Source organism: Stegastes partitus, unplaced genomic scaffold (assembly GCF_000690725.1).
Source record: "Stegastes partitus isolate 25-593 unplaced genomic scaffold, Stegastes_partitus-1.0.2 Scaffold171, whole genome shotgun sequence".
NCBI lineage: Eukaryota > Metazoa > Chordata > Actinopteri > Pomacentridae > Stegastes > Stegastes partitus.
Window position 1 is genome coordinate 258,783 of NW_007577902.1, and position 21,291 is coordinate 280,073.

Genomic DNA, 21,291 nt, shown 5'->3' on the forward strand with positions numbered 1-21,291 from the left:
GTTTCCTTGCATGTGTGATTCTTTATTTTGATTTTGTTGCAAAGGTGCTTATTATATATTGAAAAAAAATCTAAAGTCATCTTTCATAAATGAATGGGTACATACAGAAGAAGCTATGTTTTTGATTCCAATTAACAGACCTGTGGAATCACAGCTATATCATGAAGTGAAAGGTAGAAATGTTGTTTGTCATACGGTGAAAGTTATTTCCTCTCATCTTTCAAAATCAGTATTGTGTCTTGTTCAAAGACAAACTACTCACTGTGGCACCCTGCTCTAGCTATATAAAGCCAAGGGCCATCATGCTCATTGTAATGATTATACCACTCTGCCACCATCAGCAGATGCTTTTACGTGGCATGTTCTCAGTGAATTACTGGTTCCATAATCTTACTTTGTGCTCTCATGCTTAAGTGGTGAGCAGCAGTAATGAAAATCGCTGTTGAGGACTTTTGACTGGGCCTCGAGTGTTTGCTCTCGGTGGTTGCATGCCGCACGTAGAAACTTGAATTGCTCACTGACCTCGGCAGCAGAGAGCTTCAAAGTCACAGTAGCAGTGAAAAAGAGAACGAAAATAGAAGATAAGAATGACAACAAGAGAGTAATACAGCAGCGATTTCATTTCATCTCCATACAGCATTTATGATAAAATGAAAAACATAATTTGTACCCACAACCAGTAGGTTTAGTAAAAACATACAATACTAAAATGATGATTAGGGGGTTTGTGCAAAGCTCCACAGGTGGCAAACGGTGTCATATTGTGTCTGTGTGATGTCCCACACAAGACACGTAAAACCTCCAGTGGAAGGAAGTAGTCCTGACAGTTGACCCACTAAATAAGAGATTTTAATACCCTGTTGCCAACCTAGTAAGCTCACTAACATGATGAATTAATGAACTCTTGTGGCCTGGGATCTGTGCCAAGTGTGTCCCTGAAGGTCACACATACAGTAAGTGTTGAACTGTCTCTGGGAGTAAAAGAACATACTGCTCATGTGTTATGTCTGTCCATGGGTCTGTTTCACTGTGTCTACATTGAGCCTTTCCAAGAAAGCACCATGTGAAATGTGATTTTGCAAGTTATAAATCCTAACAGTGTGAGGTATTTTATGTCTGGGTGGTTTATATATATTTTTCCTGACAACCACCTAGTGAGTTGTTGATCAGACAACACTGGACAACTGGGTTGGTGAGTCTTTTTCATTCATCTTATCAAACGTACCGTCTCACTCACATGTGACGTACTCTATGTACTGCAACACACATCCAACACACCCTTTGGGGTCAGGCAGGCTTTTTAACCTGTCCCTTCCCACTGTTTTTGCTCCACCTGTTCTGCAGCCACCTGTTGCTAATGTAGCAGGTACAAACTTTACCTGCTGATGGTCCAAACCTGTATTTTCAGTGATGCTGTCATGTAGTTGTATAATCCTGTTGCTGCTGGAATTGAACATTAACCAGTTAAATCGTGAGCTCTGGGCCTCAAATGCAGTTTGAAAGTGGAAGCAGTTTTCCTGTTAGCGATGAGGACCACATGGGTCTTCACACTTCTCAGGTAAGTGCTGTGCTGCCTTTTCTTAAATGTGTGTCCTCAGTAATGGTTCTGTTGTGCTTTGCAGAATCAGTAACCCTGTTGTTACTGAATTGCTTTAGATCTGTGCTATTATATTGTGCTTTCATCTTTCACTTTTTGGTTGTTGTTGTTTTTGGTTTTTTTTTGGCAATTCTGGTGCTTTTATGTTGTTGGTTTGAAAATGGCAAAATATGACTCCTCATGCTTCAGTATTTTGAGGGCTGAAGTGGTTTAGTGGCATATTTTCCCCTCAGGCTCCTGTTGTCTCGAGTGGTTTCCTGCTGTCAGTGTAATATTATATGATTGCTTTCAGAAGGCAAAGTCAGTACAGTTTTGCAACAAACATTACAAGTCATTTCTGACATTTTCTCTACATTCTTGTTTCCTGAGCTCCTGTTTATGCTCCTGTTGCACTCATTTCCTACCTTGGCATTATATCTGTGAATTTAAGCTGGCTGCTGCCTATCAGTGTGTATGACATAAAAGGAAGGACATTGTGTTTGCTCAAGCCATTCATTTCGCTCGCAATTACCTGCTGCATCATTTGTCTTAGTCTGCCATTGCACATGAGGAGGATGAATGGTACATTTACTCATATCTTTTCACAAGAGAGCGTTTTCCCTTTGCAATCTGCTGTGAGGTGTAATGTGCCGCATCAGTAAGATACATTTTATTGAAGGACTGGTATCACACATTGTATCTAATGTGGCATTAAGGGGGATGTTTGTATTATTTCTCCTTAGTCTTGTGCCCAAATACCAAACATCAGCCTTTCACATACTGTATTTACAAAATAAATCCACAGCATGTGAGGTGGCTGAATGAATTTCAGGATTATTATGACTATTAAACACACACGTGTCCCTTAACTACCCTTAAGAAAAGCACTGAACCTTAATATGCTTATTTGCTGTATGTCACCGTGGATTTGGGAGTCAACCAGACACCTAAAATGTGTAAGTCTTTTCTTCCATCTATAGAAACATCCTGTATGTGAGAAATATATCTGAGTTTACTCCTTCTCTGAGTAACTAATGTGTATGACATCACTTGGCAAATAATAAATATGTTACACTATAGCAGCTATGGTCACGTCCAATTTCATGTCCACATAAAGCGCTTAATTAATTCTGATGGGGTCATAAGGGCCACCTTCTCTTCCAAGAAAAACAGTGAAATTACACAGACATTTCGCCAAAAATTTTCAACTCGTGTTCTAAATAGTCAAGAGAGCAACAGTTTCACAACGTATACATATCAGCTTGTTTCCCATATTGCTCTAAATCACAGAGATCAATCATATGATTGGATGGAGTGTAATGTTTTGGACCGGAGGGCTAATCAGACGAGGAGAAAATTAAACACATTTGGTATGAAAATGACAGAACATTGAATTGTTCTTGACTCCTTATAATTTGTGAGCATGGATTACAACATGTCTCTCTTCTGGTTTCCATGAATGTGAAACATCCATGTGGACCGCGGCATCCCCTGGGACCGTTTTTAGCTCTGAAATGTTGTTAAATTGAGATGCCCATTTGATATCACTATGATGGCAGAGAATGCCTGCGATGCCGCTCCTGTTATTTTTACAGACTTCAACTGGATCGCACACACTGGAGGACAAAGCATCGCAGATACGATGACAAATATAAAGATCAACAAAGTATTAAAAATCTGATGTGTGCAGCTTAGTCAAAACTTACTAAATGATAAAAAAGTACTTTGTAAAGAAAGTTGCGCGTTTTGAATATACCTCACAGATAATGTTTTATGTATATTGGATTTAAGGGATATTTTGTGACCTATTTTCTCCTGCTATCTACGTCAACCATCTGCCAGTCTTTTTACGTTACTGGAAAATATACTCTGGAATTACCTGGCATTGAACTGACTGAACTTTAAAACACTAACCTGGTCGGCTGCATTATTTTTATCCTGTCCATGCCATAGCTGAAGCAAAGCTAACGCATGAGAGACCATATGAGCTTGAAGAGAACGGAAGACCTCTAATCGGAGTGACAGAGGGTGGATCAACAAGGTTTAATATAGAACCAGTACGATATTTTGGGACCTGCGTTTCCAAGGTGAAAATACCTCCATAGACACTCATACACACGAAGACACTGCTGCACCAAACTTCGACAGACTAAAAGGATGACTTGGATGAAAGAATGTACCATCAGTCCTAATTAAAACGTCATGGTATTCATACTGGGTAGAAATAATTTTTTCTACAGATTGAAATGGAACAAAATTAGAATTGAAATTAAAATATTTTAATGTGTACAACTATAATTTTTCTAAGATTGTTTTTTTGAGGGGCTGCAAGGTGGCGCAGTTGGTTAGCACTGTTGCCTTGCAGCAAGATGGTGGTTCCCGTCCTGGTGGGGGCACCAGGATCTTTCTGCATGGAGTTTGCATGTTCTCCCCGTGCAGCGTGGGTTCTCTCCGGGTTCTCCGGCTTCCTCCCACACGTCCAAAAACATATTGAGGTTAATTGGTGATTCTAAATTGTCCATAGGTGTGAATGTGAGTGTGCTTGGTTGTCTGTCTCTAAGTGTGGCCCTGTGATGGACTGGTGACCTGTCCAGGGTGTCCCCTGCCTTCACCCTAAGTCGGCTGGGATAGGCTCCAGTGCCCCGCGACCCTAGTGAGGATTAAGCGGAGTACAGATAGTGGATGGATGGATGGATGGATGGATGGATGGATGGATGTTTTTTTGAGGGAGGAAATGGGAAGGGAACAGGGAAGGGACACCCATTTGAGGGCTGTTGAGAAACTGAACCACCGACTCACTGCTGATAGAATTTACACCTGTGTGATACACACCCTGAACTTTCAGCTATCAGCCCTAAAATTTTTGAATATTAGACCCAGTAGACTCAAACAAAGTCTAATTCTGAGATTCAGCCTCTATTGATCAGGATTTATAGTATACAGTGCAATCCCAGTAGCTTCCATTGTAGGTTTTATTATAAAATGTTAAGTTTTATAACAGACAGATTGTTAATACTGTGCTTTACTTTTTTTGAGAGGCAAAACAGCACAGGCCCAGTTCGGCCCACACGATGTGAACAACTTTCACCTTTCTAATTTTTAACAAAAACACGCCCAACATGCTCTTCATTTACATTCAAACCAGGCTGTTTTGCTTGCAATTAACTTCTGACTCGGTGTGTCATTTGGCTTTGTTTGAAGCACTTCATTTTGGCTCTCCCTCTCATTACGTGAACTTGAAACAATTTGTTGACTCTTAGCGCTCACAGCTTGTTGTCAGACTCATTTAGATCTTTAAACCCCTCTGGGGGTTGTGTCTCCAATGGCCTCACATGATGCCTGGCTGCATTTCCAGATGTGAGGAAGTCGAGATCTATAGCTACTTCACTGCTCTTTTTTTCAAGTCTTGGCCCAGCTTCATGAAATACTTCACTTCTCAACCAGCCAGAACCAGTGAATATGTGCACAAAGGACCGAGAGCGCAGTTGCGTAAGATCACATTATAAAAGTGTCCTGTCACAATATGATGACAGAAGAAACATGCTGTGTTGACTTTTGTAATGAGGACAAAGAAATGCAAAAAGATTCATTTGCAAACTTAAAATAAAACCCATCAGATTTTAGACTGGTTCAGGTAGAATGTGTTCTAATATTCTGACACTATTTTAATGATAATAACTAACAGGGTCAAAAAATTGCAAGGGTGCTTGTTAGTAGTTGGGACGGGGTTGTTTAAGGTTCCAGTGAGGTACCAGGACAGCCGGTTTCAATCATTTGTACTGACTGCCTTTGCACTTTGAAATATTATGACACAGGAATTTATAACTTTGGAAAGTCATCATCTCAAAAATAAGTTTATCCTGTGATGAGTGTCGAATGTGCAGTTTTGTGTATTTGATTGGCCTATGCAGTGCCTTGTTGGACGACATTGTACTGTTTTGTGGCAAAAGTGGAGCCAACTTCAAATTTTTGACATTATTTTGCAATCAGTGCCCACTTGAAATGGCTTGGCGGCCGTGTTGTTTTTTTTGCAGTGCTGTCTGAACATGGCCTATGACTGTTTCTTGAAGGTATTGGGGAAAAATGGAAGCAAAGACAAATAACCAGAGGTAGAAACAAGAAAGTTTTCCATGACGCAACACAACCAGAATGTGTTAGACTTATTACAGTCAAATATGCAGCATACTGTACAAGACTTTTTTCAAACAACAGTCCAAAGTTCATATAAAGCTTCATTTTTTTTCTGTCCGTGTGTCCTTTTTTTTTTTTTTTTTCAACCAACATTTTACCAAAATCCAACTCTGCAGCAACTAGGCTACACTTTAACTGGAAGTCCTTGTTTGCTTCCTTGTGTGTGGTTCCTTCGGGTTCACAGTGTGAGTATGTGGCTTGTAATTAAGAAAGAGCTTTTCATAAGTGCCCTCTGACTTTTTGTTAGTTTGATAGGTACACTAACTAGCAGCAACTGTATGTTCTATTTTAAGTGATTTGTTGCAGTACCATACAATGACTTGAAGTCATATGAAATGATGTGATGTCAGTGGTTGTACAATATTTCAAAAGATTTCTTCATTATTTTCTTTTCTCGCTCTCACTTCAGACTAAATATTACTATTATTATGATCATATTTCTCATGTCTTATGCTTACACAGTCTTTACATACTGTAAAACAAGCAGGCATTATGTCATATATCTGCCTCAGCCAAGGATGCATTTACAACAGAATATAATATTTAGCCATTTTTGTATCAAAGTTTCAAGAAATTGTTCTTAAAGCAGCACATGATCAGTAACTGGGCCTATTTTCCAGTTTACCATCATTCAACAAAGGTTTGTGAAGTTTCTGCCTCAGGAAGTATCAAAGCGTCGAAGCCAGAGGTATTACAGTTACACGATCCCAACTATAAGGTAGTCTTTAGCGATTTCAGGTTAATTAGTCAGTGGTGCCTGTGATTGGTCAGGTCTCTTCGCTTAGGTTATATCCTGCCAATCAGGTCGCTTGTGGGGCTTGCAGGTGTGAACGTCCACCACATCCTCACAGTCTTTGCATTCCACAGCGCAGCACCACTTGAACTTGCACTCACACTTGGTGACACGCTTCACTCGCATGGTGTCATAGCCTCGTCCACAGCACATGACTTCACAGCCGTCTGTGCCTCTTGAGGACTTGTTGCACACTCTGCCCGCTGTGCCCAGGTAGCCTGTCAAGAGATGAAGAAAGAGTAAACATGCTGCAGTTTTGATGTATGAACTTTACTCTTCCTCCATTTTCCAAAAGGCTGGTCGGAAACTCTGTGTAGAACTTTAGGTATAGGAAATATTGACCTTAATGTTAAACTAATGGTTTCTTCTAGAAGTCACACTTCAGTTGTCTGGCTGCATCCCCTGACTTCCATCTAAGCTTTATCTATACACCGCTTTATCCTCTGTAGGGTCGCAGGAGGGCTGGAGCCTATCCCAGCTGACTTTGGGAGACGGCAGGGGACACGTTGAACAGGTCTCCAGTCTATCACAGAGCTACACTTAGAGACAGACAACTAAGCACACTCACATTCACACCAACGGACAATTTAGAATCACCAATTAACCTCAGCATCTCACCTGGTTGGAACCCACACAAGCACAGGGAGAACATGCAAACTCTGCACAGAAAGACCCCAGGCCGAGAATTGAACCCAAGACCTAGCTGTGAGGCAACAGTGCTGTTCCATCGTGCCGTCCTCCCAAAAACATAGCTTTTTTTAATTTTTTTTTTTTTAATGCATTTTTGTAACCCATGTTAAAATCTGACATAAATAAGAATAAATAGTTAAACAAGAACTGTGTAAATAAGTTTGAAAGATAAAAGTGATTTATTTAATGTTAACTACTTCATCAGAGTTAATTAAAAATGTTAATACAACAATCATTCAGTGTTGAAAATTAAAAGTCTGTTGACAAAAAATTAAGTCGCTGCCCTTTTAAGGAATAAATCACTTTTATCTTTCAAACTTATTTATGCAGTTCTTGTTCAACTATTTATTCTTATTTATGTCAGATTTTAACATGGGTTACATTTTGCTCTTTTGTACATTCACAAACACAGTTTTAGGTCACTAAAAACTAAAAATTTGGAAAACACCATCTGGTTGCAGTGCTGACATGTAGACAAGGTGAATATGGCCAAAATAATGCTGATGCTAACCTTCTTAATAGGACTTTTTACATGTTTATGCATAATTATACGGTTACTCTTTCACTATTTGGAGGAACAGAGGTGTCAGAATCAGTCCACACACAAAATCCCCCCTTTCCTTGATGTGGCCTTGTTGGCAGTCAACCGGAACTAGTTATAGCCAAGCTTTTTTTTCAGGTTTGTGATTGGCCAGCATGGCTCTAGGGTATAGTATATCAGCAATTGCTGGTTTGTCATAGTCTTGGCAAAACTTCAATTGTGTTTTTGCATTTTTTGCATTCTCAGATTGTTTTTTGTAAGTGAAGGAGGGGAAAAACATCCCTGTTTTTGTGGACAAGGCCTGCAACGAATGTCTTGCTGATTGAGACTATCAAGTTAATATCATAATTATGTTAATAGAAATATTTTTTAAATAATATTGATTTTTGTAACTGCTTATTGGGTCTTAACTGGTACAAATGAACGTTGCAAGAAAATGCTATACTACCAGCATAGCTTGAGGAATGACAATGCTGTGTTGTGGTTATTTGGTTGGTGAATAGAGGATGAAACGCAATGACTTGCCATTCAATGTGGCTTCCACTGCCACTATGATGTAAATACTTGTGTTTTCAGAACTTTACTGAGGCACTGACTTTTCCCCTCGTGCCATTATCGGGTCTAAACTTACAATAGTTTTAACAGTTCAATAGGATGTTTCTTCTAACACTTTGATTTTCTTTCCAATCAACATCACTGCCTAGTCGAATATAAACTCAACTAAATTTCATTTTGGAAAATTTCCTCTGATGACGTAGCTGTCAAGAGCAGCTGATGCTGGCAGGTTACCATCTCTGTATAGCAATGGATATGTTGATGCTGACAAGTGAAACGAAATATCACTTTTCCCACACTTTCCAGCAGGGTTTAGACTTCCAGACAGAACAGCCTCAGACCCAAACACAATTGTGTCCATGTGCTCAGGTGTAAAGTGTAAGCCTAAGATCAGATGCCAGGTCTAATAACAGTGCATCCGAAGTAAAGAGAAAAGGATAAGAGGAGATATTCCCCTCAGGCTCTCAAGAGTGGAGCTTAACACTGACCAAAGTAAGGATTTGAAAAATAAGCCTGCATGTATCCCTAGGCTGTGAATTCCTATACAATGGAGATTAGTGGTGAGGAGGGTCATGGGCTTCTTTTGAGATCACCTTTTAACAAGGAAAGACAGCCTTTCCTTTGAGTGAACACACCCTCTTTACCCCTCAGTTGTCAAAGTGCAACCAAGCTAACTGCAGGGAGGAGTGGAAGAATCTGTTAAGTTAGTACCATCATGTCCCCTGCACATGCCATCTTGCCAAACCTATTAACAGTGAGGTAGTGGGCTCCTTCATGCTCTACTGAAGGGGCTAGATTGGAAGAGAGGAGCCAGAGCCTAACAAGGTAAAGCAAACATTAGGAATTAAAGAGATGTTAAAGGTCAAATCATTGAACTTTAAGCTGTGAAGGAATGCAAGCGTTCAGTGGGCGAGGCTCGGATTCTCGTAGATTTGGTAAAACTAACACAGGGTCAACCATCTGTTTGTCTTGTCTCATAACAATGTACTCATATTTCTGTATGAAAATTTGATTTTTTTTTTTTTTGCAGCAATAATTCATTTTAAAATCCATTCAGTTATTTATTACAAGCTTTAAAGTACTTCACTGACTCGCTGAATGTCATTTGTCTCTGTTTTTACAACAGAGAGTACAGAGAAGCAAATTTTTCAGACGTCAGGTTTTCTGCTTATTACCTTCCGTAATCACAATTCCTAAAAAAAGTTCCTAAAAAGTAATCATTCATGTTATATGTTTATATAACAAAATCAGAACTGCCATATATATTTATTATTGTGTTTAAACCATAAAAAAATTTAAAACGTAACAACGACTAAGTACCAAAAGAGGTGCTCAGGAAAACGATTTTATGAATACAGTCAACAGCAATGAGCTCAGAATGTGCTGCATAGCTTATGTTTCTTGTAATTATTACGCGGCCCTGTTTATTTACATACTTCTTGCATGGCATGTCAATTTGTACTTCATAAATAGAATTTTTTTTTTTTTTACAATTACACTGGCAAAATCTATTTCTTCATTCTTCCACTCACCTGCTGCTCGGTCCATGAGACAGTAATCTGGAGAGTTCTCGACATAAACTAATTCGTTCTTGGTGCTTCCCTTGAAATCCTTGTCCGCCACCATAAAGCCTGTCCCGTCCTGGTTCATGGTCACCTCGATGGCTGTGTTGTACTTCTTGTGTAGGTAGTCTCCAGTCCTCCTAAAGTCCGACATCGCCAGCCAACAGGTTCTCAGAGAACAGGAGCCACTGACCCCGTGACACTTGCACTCCAGCTTCATAAAGCGCTTCACTGCCTGGAGCAGAGGTCAAAGGTGACAAGGTGTTAAGCCTGCGATGTTGCCCATGGCATGATGTAGGTCCCTGCGAGAGCAATTGTTGGCTGAATGTTCATAACTCTGACTAGATCTTAATTTCTGTTACTCCAGAGACTTCTTTAAACAATACAAGGGTTAAATCATAATCTCAATTTACTAAGTAAAAGCAAGTTCGAGTGTATTCTAATGTATACTTGTTTTGCTGCAACAATAGATTAGTTCTATATTGTGTTTTTTCACATTAATATATCTGTTGTGAGTTCCTGGAAAGTCAACTGAGATTGGAGCCACAATAATAAGATGATTAACTGACAAGTCAATCAAAATCTAATCGGCAATTACTTTTAGTGATTAATTGTTTAGGCCATTTTTCAAGCAGATAAACGAAACATTAGATTGTTCCAGCTTCTCAAATATTAAAATGTACTTCTTTTTTTTTTTTTTGCATTTACTTTATTGCCAATTAAATAACTTTGATTCAAAACATTTAAATAAATTTTTGATCAATTCTGTTGAGGATTTTCAATATTTTTTAGCTGTTTTCAAAACCAACTGATTAAACAATTAATTGCATAATAATCAGTAGAATAATACATTATAACAATAATCATTATTTGAATCCCTAATTGAGGCACAGATTTAAAAAAAACAAAAAACAAAAGCTGTTGGGTATTTTTCGTCTAATCATGTCAAACACTTGATCTCGATAATGGTAGCCTTCCCTGGAGTTTTCAGTCACACTTCGTAGTGTTTATGAGCGCACTGGGTTGTCACTCTACAATAGAATTTAATACTCTAACTCCATCTGCTGAAATCTCTAGAAAAAGCCAATAAAACACAGTATTTCTCTCAAAATGTATAGCAGGATTACCCATGGTACAATGGTCTAAAATGCTGTACCTTATTAGAAACTCCACCAAAAAAATCATCCCCTGGCATGTATTGTGAAAACACCCAATTTTATTTGAAATACAAATTTATGTGAAATTGAACCTGTATCTAATTAGTGGTGTCTAGTTAGTTACATGAGGTAAATTTCAAGTTAACAAATAGATGTACATTTCATTATTTCAATGTTTTAAGTCTTGTTTGTTTAACTGTAAAACTTTGCACAACTCTTTCAGTGTTTTTTTCTTTAAACACAGCTATACAGCACAGTAGGACTGTAAATCTAAATATTAAAACTAGTCTAAAAAAAAATGCCTCCTGACTGTGGTGCTGAAGATCAAATATCAAAACTGCTGCTGCTCACCATTCGACCACAGCGGTTGTTGTGGAGGTTCATCAGCGCTCGAGCATCTTTCACCATCCTCTCACGAGCGTCTACGAAGGCTTTGGCAAATTTTATGCCATAGTTGATGTTGTCGCTGCATCCACCCCAGTCAAAGTTGCCCTTGTCGTCGCTCGTTTGCCCTCGTTTGTTACTGTCGCAGTTGCAGATCTTAAGCTCCCCCTGACTGCAGGCTCTGGTAATGGCGTAGACCACTCCAGCTGAAGAGATGGCGTACACAAACGCTGCCTCTCGGCTGCCTGGGTGGATGAGAAAAAGAGGTGTTGCAATTATACATCAGAAACTAACGTATTATTGTAGGAAAAGAAATGTATATTACAACCATATTTATTTTATATGTGACAGCATTGTAAATGTTGTCTTAACACCATAACTCTGATTATGTTACATTTAAGCAGTTCTATAAATGCCCAAGTTCACTGTGTCACTGTTGGGTAAAGCAACCTTCTCCCAGTATGTTCCTGACAGCGGGAACGCCGAAATCAGTCCATTTATGGTGGATGGTCCAGACAGAGGTAGCAACATGTCAGCTATAACATCACAGTCCAGCCTACTCTCCTTTCACCTTTTAATTTGCACAGATGGCAGCTTTCTCAGTCACTGGGCTGTGTTTTCATTTCAGACAAGAGGAGATTTTGGAGGTTATTTGGTCTGGCTGTCCCACCCTCCTCCTGCTCTCATTCCTGCTCACGCAATGAAGCAGAACACAGGCGATATGTCAGGGAGTAAAGCTTCGTCTGGCTGCCAGAAACATCTACCCAAATATTTACATCTCCTATTACTGTTTATACATCACCAGTGTGGATCTCTCAATCTGCTACTTGTTTTCAGAGAACATCCACTTTCCCAATCTTCACTCATTCCGGAGAAGAACACTTTCTATTTCTGCTTGTATTCCAGGGTAAAGCTGATTTAATAAGACACCTATTAATTCTCTGCTTATCTGGGAACAGAGCAGACTTTTACAAGGATGATTAACTAGAGTGTCACTGACATAAACAACCACTGTCGCACAAAAAACCCACACAGATTGAACCCCCCCTGGCGGCGCATGTGCAGACTCACTTCGCAGCATCACCCTGCCAAACACTGTGTGGTCTCGGTCCAGCGTGCTGCAGTTCCAGCGATGGTGTCTGAACTGATGCTGGCACTCTCTGATCCACTCTTTGGCTCCTTCGCTAATGGACTGCATCAGGTCCGGGTGCTGCTGGCAGAGCTGTCGCTGCTTGTTCACGAGGCCAGGAATGTTGTCACATATCACCCGAGCACCCAGCGCTCCAATGTACCTGCAGACACACATCCAGCAAACACAGTGTTGATGTTTATTTGAAGGGGAGCTCCACTGATTTCACATGAGAAATTCAATTTGTTCATCTACACTTAGCCTGTTGAGAGCAGTTTGTCTTCTGTGGCTCTAAAGGAGCTTTGTCAAGGTTGACAAAAAAAAAATTCTGGATAGAGTTGTTGCTAAATGATCTTAAGGTCAGTCTGGATTTAGTTTTGAATTCTTCTTTGTAGATGACACCCATTTACTTTTAATCACAAATTCATCTGCCACCTTCAGTCAGACTAACCTCTGACACACAAAATTGTTTGGTGCTCCAGTGTTTGCGAGAGAGAGGGGACCAACCCATTGTGCAAGAAATATTGTTTGTTTCTATTCTTTTTTTCTTCTTCTTTCACAGTGGAAATGAGATGAGCATTAGGACAGTAATGGAGTGCTACCCACGCTGCTAAGTGCCTAACGTGCCTCATCTCTAAAGTTTATGTTGCATGTACGTACAACCAAAACATCCGGTCTGACTCATAAATATTAAATATGGTTGTGTCTTCCGAGTTTTAAAAAAAGAAGCGAACACAGAGAAGCCAGCAGGGGGCGACTCGTCAAGTTACAAAAAGAAGTCCAGTTGCCCAGAAGTCTATGAGAAAATGATCCTTGATGTGTTATCACTATAAAGAGTTTATGGTCTCAGTTGCTATGTTTTAAGACATAAATTCAGAATGATGTTCACTTTGTAAATTATGGCCCTATTTAGATGAAAATGGATGATAAATCAGGGTCTTTTTTTTTTTTAAAGTGAGGCTGCCTTATGATAAACTACTGTATTGCTATGCATAGTGTCCTCAAGCTCGGGTGGCGGGTTGTGTCTCAGTAGCTCCATTCATCTTTTATATGTACTCTGTGATGTGACTGCAGCTCCAAAGGCCACACATTTCTAACAAAGTCTCAAAGATTGAGGAGTTTATCAGTCATGGAGGGCGGAGCCAAGTCTTTGGAGTTGTAATATGGGTAATGTACTGTATAAAGCAAGGATATATTGACGGCTGTTGCTTGGATGTCCATCTGTCACAAGTCCTCAGACTTACTGAAAGTGCAATATACTTGCATCTACACTTGCATCCAAGTGTAAAAAATGTGAATTTGCCATTTAAAATGGGGTTTGTATATGAAGCCTATGCATTGAGACCAAGAATTGTGGTAAAATGCCAATTTCTTGTTTTACAGTTTCTTTTTTGGATTAAACAAACATGCAAAAACATTCAACTGTAATTACTGGGCTGTAGCAAAGCCAACAGGGGGATTTTTGTTACTTTTAGACAGAGAGTCGTGCTAAGTGTGTTCTGTTAGGTAGCTGCTGGCTTTAACTTGATATTTGTCTAACATTCACGATATACTTTTTCAACCAATTAATGAAGCAAATTTGCATTCTCTAAAATTTCACATTTTTGGTTTAATTGAGATTATTGATTGGATTACTCCAAGTGTTCCTGTTTTTCTACTCATTCATACCCATTGTCTACTTTAGATGAAGATATTCAGGATGTTAAAGAGATTATTAAATTCCTCACGTTCAGTGAAAAGCTTTTGCTTCCTGCTTTTTTTTCAGACATAATCCCTAACTTTGTAGTAACTCTTAAGGAGGTGGATCACATGCTGGTGGCATTGTGACACTGGGGGGACTCCTGTCAACAAGACATGAGGACAGTCATCTACAGTACAAGTCAGGCCTTTTCCCTCCCAGCCTCACAGATCAACCATATGATGGCACAATCCCCCCTCTTCTCCTCCTTCTGCCTCCCTCTCTAAGCCTGCACGCTCTACTCTCCATCCGGATATCATTATAGTCCCTAATCGCAGCCACATTTGTGTCGCCCGGCCACCGAGACAGAAACAGACATAGCAGGCAGTTTCCACTCCTGTTATGGCTTTCCCAGTCCCATTCTAACTGCGACTATCTGCCTGAGCAGTAAAGCAGAACAGGAGCACTACTTGTGTTTATTGTGTGTTGTACATACCGGCTGTGCCAAAAGACCCCTGACTGTCTCCAAGAGGACACACACTTAGAAGAGAGCGAGAGAAGTGGGTCTTGTGCAGCAAGACACATGGCACTCAACTAAATGATCTCAGTGGTTAAAGATAGGCCCAAACAATACAAACCAGGGTGAAGTAAGTACTAATCATCTGGACACAAAGCTTACAAGCCTCTCCTGTGTATGTCTTTCTCTTTTTCTCTGGAATTTCTCAGCAATTCAATCAGTCAGTTTATAATATATTTGCATAGGATAACAGAATTATACATTGACAAATACACTCTCTCGGGAAATTAGAAGGAATTATATTATTTATAAAGGGTGCATGGGTGCAGGGTCTAACCCATCTGAAAATCAGAGGCTAACTGTTACGGGCTGCTGGGCAATTAATATGAGATAAAGGCAGAATACACAGAAGCACTTTACCTCGGTTAGTTAAACACTAAGTGCACATCAAATGCATTTTCTGTTAAGTGTGACCTGAAACAACTATTCCAGGTGAGGGGGATTGAAGGGAGGTTCCAACTCTCCAGCGTGTTTATTTTTTTCCTTCTTCTTCTCCTCTGAGCCTTTAAAAACCTCAAGAGAAATCATCAAGGGGCATTTATTCATGCACCAACGCCTGCACCTGCCACTTACTCTGGGCAAGATGGATGGATGGGGGAGATTCCCGCCAACACCATTAATCTTCATAAACTTGTGACACACTTTGCTGTGCTGAACATCTCCCTTTGCATTGATGTTTGAAAAAAAAAAAAAAAAACCATCAACACACATGCAGAAAATTCCCACACAGAGGGAAAGAGATGAAAGTGTTCTCATCTTTCATGAGCTTTGGTGAAGTGGGTAGCCTATTTAAGTGTGTTAGGAAATAAGCAGGGATGGGATATGTAGTCCCACCTTTATTCTGGAAAAGGTTCCAATTAAGTAGATATGTAAAATCAACGGTGTAACACAAAAAAAATCTAATATAGGTGTAAATTAAATCAACCTTTCAGCAATATTTTATTTGTAAAATGTTGGTTATGTGTCTGCATGAAACTTTTGAATTATTGTTTGGCATATTACAGCCGGTTAATTCATTCTTTGTGATCAACTTAAACAAAGCATCAACAAATGCTCTTCAAAAGTCTCACTCACCACCACGACGAATCCACTCTGGGTGTGAAAATGAGCAGGAGCAAGATAAAGCTAAAGCACAGTTTGGAGACGGGTTTGGAGTGGTGGTGGCTTTTTGCCTCATTTCTCATCCCCATAGCCCTGCTGCTGTCTGATAAACTCCGAGATTTCACCAGACAAAACATGCTTCTTCCATTCATGTGTTGGCAAAGGCTGCACAATCAGGTGCGAGAGTCCTTGACGACCGTCCGCCGTCCATCATCGGGTAACAAAAGAAACTTCACATGGAGGGGGAAAAAAGTGCCTTTAAACTCCGACTACTGTGATAATGCGCCGCAGAGTCTCTGTCAGTACATCCATAATATTCATTGGTTTTGGGGTTTGCGCTTCATGAGAGAGCTGAATGAGTCCTTCGTAGATTGACTCAATCTGGTAGAAATTCACCTTTCTTCTCCAGCTGTTGCGCTCCGAATTGAAGATCAGGAAAGCTGCGGAAAGTTGCAAACTATGAAATCCGAAATTGATAAAATAAAAAATGAAAAATAAAATAAAATAAAATGTTGCCTAAATCAGTCCAGTGGAAGAAGTGTTTCCGAGGATGGCACAGACACTGCGCTCACCTTTCCTCCAACAGCCGAGAATGAAGATGCGCACCGAAACGCGCTGCGCTTCGCTCTGGTGCGTCAGCTGTCCGCGACCCCCTCCCTGCTCCCCACACCCACCCTGCTTTGTCAGAAATTTACAGATAGCGGTATGCAGAGCTACACACAACAAGGAAGGCGAGATTTCGGTCGGAATCAGGCCCTGCATGCGATGGCTGCTGTTTCCAAATCAACGAATCCAACTTTTTTCTTTTTCTTTTTCTTTTTCTTTTTTTTTTAACCACTACCGAGCAGCCACAGCCTTCAATTACAGTATTGTCACAGCAATATTCCCACTGGGGGCGAGAGTGTGCATGCCCTCAAGCGATCTGAACATATTTTATACCCGATAGCTTTGCCACAGTTTACAGGCAGTATTCCACCGGGGTTTCTCGGCTGCTCAAACACTGGTGTTTAATAGAGTTTAGTTCCTTAAATTAGCTTTCAGTTGTGTGTTTAAAACTGTAAATAAAGGCAGACTCATCTTTAGATCAGTCAACAATCAGTTGTGCAAGTGAACCAAAAGGCCTCCAGTGGCAAACATGTTCAATCATTTATGCACAAAAATGTGTTAATAGTGATTGAGAAGAACAATTCATGTAACTCTTCCTTAATGAACATTTTAGTGAAACTGCAACCATTAATCATTGGTTGGGTGATAAATTAATCAACTATGTAATTTTTTTAAAGTCTAAATTCTCAGATTTCTGTTTTCTTTCCTCCTCTATGACAGTGAACTGAATAGATTGTAAACAAAACAAGACATTTGACAACTTGGGCTTTGGGAAACAATGACTGACATTTTAAAGACCAACAAACGAATCGATTGATCAAGAAAATAATCAACAATGAAAACAGATGTTAACTACAGCCCTAATTTTTAGTCCGAACATCGTACTATCTACCATTTTAGGGGCTTTGAATACAAAGTTAGTAGGTAGGTATGTCTGCTGCCTCTTTGTATCATAAAGGTCAAAGTATTGCTCTGAAAGCTTCAGCTATGAGAAGTCATGCATGTTTTTTTTTTTACACATTATCAAACAGGAATTTGGTGTCCATAGAGATACAGCCTACTGTAAAATCCTTCCTAGGGGGCATTGCATTGTTTCGTATGTCTGCTGACCCACTGGTCTCAATCCAATGCCCATGTAGGATTATACACATCAAAACACCACTGCTGCTGTGTGTAGCCCTCACAAACTGGGAGTTCAAAATGTTAAGTGGTTTGAGCCAGGGCTTGAGAAACATATTTAACGGAATGTGGAAAGAGGACTGCACACAGACAAAGGAGGTGCCATTTACACAAAAAGGAGAAGAGAGAAAATGTGAGGTGTCCCAGGAGGGAAAATCCCCATCCAAACTGTCTGGACTAAAGCACAGACAGGCCAGAAGCCAGAAAAGTCTCCTCCAGTTTTTCTGGCAGATGTGAAAGGGGGGAGAAAAAAAATGTTTGCCTTGTAATTTAGCCAGACTTGCCACTGGTTTGAAAATCCAGTCCATGTACATGTATAGTAAAGGCAGCCTCTTACACCTGTTTAGTGGTTGACCTATGACATGACTTCAGTTCAAAAGAGCTTTATTGGCATGAAACTTTCAAAAACAGCTTCTAAAGCACCAAGATATAATCTGCCAAAATATTTTGACTTTATTACATAGTATCAGTAATTTGAACATTACTACAACCTTAAAACTGATGTATGGTTAGTATCTATGTACAGTGCATCATGTGCAGGTACCATGTGTGTCTGTCATTCATTGTCCCTCAGGTAAAGGCATGACATCTGTCTCCTTCTCCAATGAGTATCTTTTAATTGTGAGAGGTCAGTAGCTATCTGAAATTTAAAATTACAGAGTTGAACTTGTAGGAGAAAGTGCATCTTTGTGTCAACCTCATCTGTAAAACAGTGACCACATATTCTAAGGTCATCTGGTTGCCATGAGTTTTACTGTGTTCCTTTTTCAATTGCCAGTTTATGGTCACTGAGCCTGGACTTAATTAGGATCTGTCTTTGCTTTCTGCCATTGAGAGAGATATTCTGCCAATTCCTGATACCTTTTTAAGCGCCAGATATTATTTTTGATACGCTTTGCCCATTAGTCTCTTCCTTCCACTGTTCCAAACAGGGTTCCTTACATTGTGTTAGAGTTTGGTTTACTCTGATTGGTGTTTAGAAAGCAGAGTTGTTGTGCTGTTAGCCTCAGCACCAACCAACATAAGAGACTCATTTCTGGGTTTGGAGGATTTTGAAATGTGTCTCGTAAATGTGTCTTCTGCATGTACAGGTTCTGTTTGTCCTGATGGATGTATCTCAATATCCCACATCTGTCATATGCTGTAATTTGTGCTTTCTCCAAATTTGGTAAGGCACCCAAGTATAGTCCCTTAACATTCAAAAAAATGATTAATAACTTAATGAAGTTGCCTTCATGCCATGTGACTCAGGGTGGGAGAGTAGAATATCTTCGTCTCAGCTCCAAGCACTTGAACCTCTCCTGTAATGCTGCTGGAGTGCATGTTTGTAGTTCAGCTCATATCAACAGTCGCAATCCAGAAAGAGGGTTGTCTCATCGAGCCAACGTGGAAACATCTGACCCCACCTCAAGGACATTTTTGGCGACTTCAGTGGGTCACTTGGTGCTGTGTGTGCCCAGCAGGTAGAGAAAGACACAGGCAAGACGCTGTGTGTATACTGCGTGTGTGAGGTCATTTTAATAAGTGCAAATCCAGGGGTGTTAGTTGGGGATGTAAGTAAAGGTCAATAACAATGCAGCTGCCCAAAAATACCACAGCACAGACAGCGGATGTAGTGGTGTGTTTTGAATGTGAATGTGAGATGTTTGTCATCTGGGAATTCAGCAGGATTCTCAATTATTTGGTGTCTAAGGAAATCAGGATGTCATTTTTTTCTGAGACAAGTGTACATCACATTGCATACTTCAGAATATGTATATAACTTTTGCTAGGTTCAAATCTTTGGAAATTTAGTCTTTCTATTCAGTATCACAGACAGACACACACAGCCCAGCTGTTTGTCCTTCAGTTATGTCATATCTGGATTTGGAGCCACACTGGGATCCTCACTACATGTGACCCTGTCTTTCTTTACCCCAGGACAAGCTATGGATTTTACAGTGACAACTCTATAACAAATTGCTTTACAGGGAGCAGGTGATGGTGGCGATAACACTCATCATCCAGCCCTCCCTCTCCTTCTGTCCCGCTTTGAGCCAGCTCCAGCTGTGGTCTTTAAGAGGCTCAGTGTGGGGGTCTGAGCTCCTATTCTAGGCCCTTCTCATGGCCTGAGCTAATTTTGGTTGGAGAAAGGGGACAACAGCAAGAAAAGAAAAAGAACAAGAGAATAAGAAAGCGGTTGGGCCACCACAAGATCTGATGAGCGCTTAAATGGCAATGGTTGTTGTGGATCCAGTGCACTGACAGCAGTCATACAGATGGCCAGACAGGCACAGTGTGCTTTCTTGGAACATGTCTTCAATGAGAAGACTGTAAATTTGTGGTTTAACTCCTGACAGGCCCCGTGCTCCCTCCTTGACCTCAGTTTCATCATCTCATTCACACAACATGACACTGCACCCATGTGTCTTGTCTGCCATTGTAACAAAGTTCAGCACTTAGGAGATCTGCCCAGGAGGTACATGTGGCTGCAGCTATCCTTGTCTAGCTCAAGTTAATTTATCTTTATATAGTGTTTTATCACAAGCGTGTCTCACACATTCTTACAGAGAGCAGAGCCAAAAACTCTTTTTGTTCCATCCAGGACAAAAGATTCAGCATCTGGGCATTTAAAAAGAAATATAATCTACTCCTCTGAGATTTATTCTTCAGAATAAAAAGCAAATAATGACACCTCTTGCTATATGGAATCCTTACAGAAGGAATGCCAAGATCCACTTTGGGCCATGACCCGTAGCTGGAATAGATGTTTTGAATAGACGTCATGCAGCCCAAAGACTGAACTCAGACTCTGACTATTAAGTCAATTTTGAATACATTTCTAAGACATTTTAGGTCACCCCATGTCACTGATGTGTTGAAAGGGCCAAGTTAGAAAGTGCCTTTTTTGCATTAAAAATCAGTAGAACTGTTCAACTCTGTTGCAGTCTCATACCTAGTCCTACAAAAGTACCTCTCAAGATTTTTTCACAAAAGGTCTTAAAAGATGAACTTTCATGTCGTTACCCGAAGTGTCTCGCTGCAGAGGGTGACAGTAGAGTAGCGTACAGAGTGGGCAGCCATGCTGGCAGTGACAGCAGCGGGAACGTGGCCCCTCACAGCTCATCAACCTGAACCTGTGTTTATGGAGGCTGAGAAAGATGGGGCTTCGCTGGAGGACCAGGCATGCCTGTGCTGGATTTGGGATGCAGCTCTGCTGTCCTACACTGGAATGTTAATTAGGTGAGCTGAGCAAAAGAGAGGTGACCCGTCCCGTTAACCAGCCAACCCTTCCCCAACAACCAGGAGGGGAATTCAGTTGGTCGGAAAAGCCTAGTCAGCCGGTGCTCAATGTCAGGCCACATTGACTGATTGAGTGACTGAGTGACTGTGAGTCAGTCAGACACGGGATATACTGACATTATAGAGGATATTTATCAAGTAAACAAATCTTTCTGTACTTTTTCTGTACTTTTGCAATTGTGTAATCGCCTAGCTCATCTCGAAGTTGCAGCACTTATACAAAATACCACACATTGTTAATAGATGAGCAACAAGAGACACAAAAAGCTTTCAAAATTTATTCATCCATC

At 40.3% G+C, this 21,291-nt stretch overlaps 1 protein-coding gene across 1 annotated transcript; it reads right to left on the reverse strand.

Annotated features, from left to right (window-relative positions):
• Positions 1-5,680: 5,680 nt before the first annotated feature.
• On the reverse strand, positions 5,681-16,086 carry LOC103355880 (protein Wnt-2b-A). Its single transcript, XM_008279830.1, has 5 exons — positions 15,908-16,086; positions 12,521-12,741; positions 11,417-11,694; positions 9,879-10,143; positions 5,681-6,778 (listed from the first exon to the last, which is right to left on the reverse strand). The coding sequence occupies exons 1-5, from the start codon at positions 16,084-16,086 to the stop codon at positions 6,549-6,551; spliced, it is 1,173 nt and encodes a 390-aa protein (XP_008278052.1). The 3' UTR covers positions 5,681-6,548.
• Positions 16,087-21,291: the final 5,205 nt, after the last annotated feature.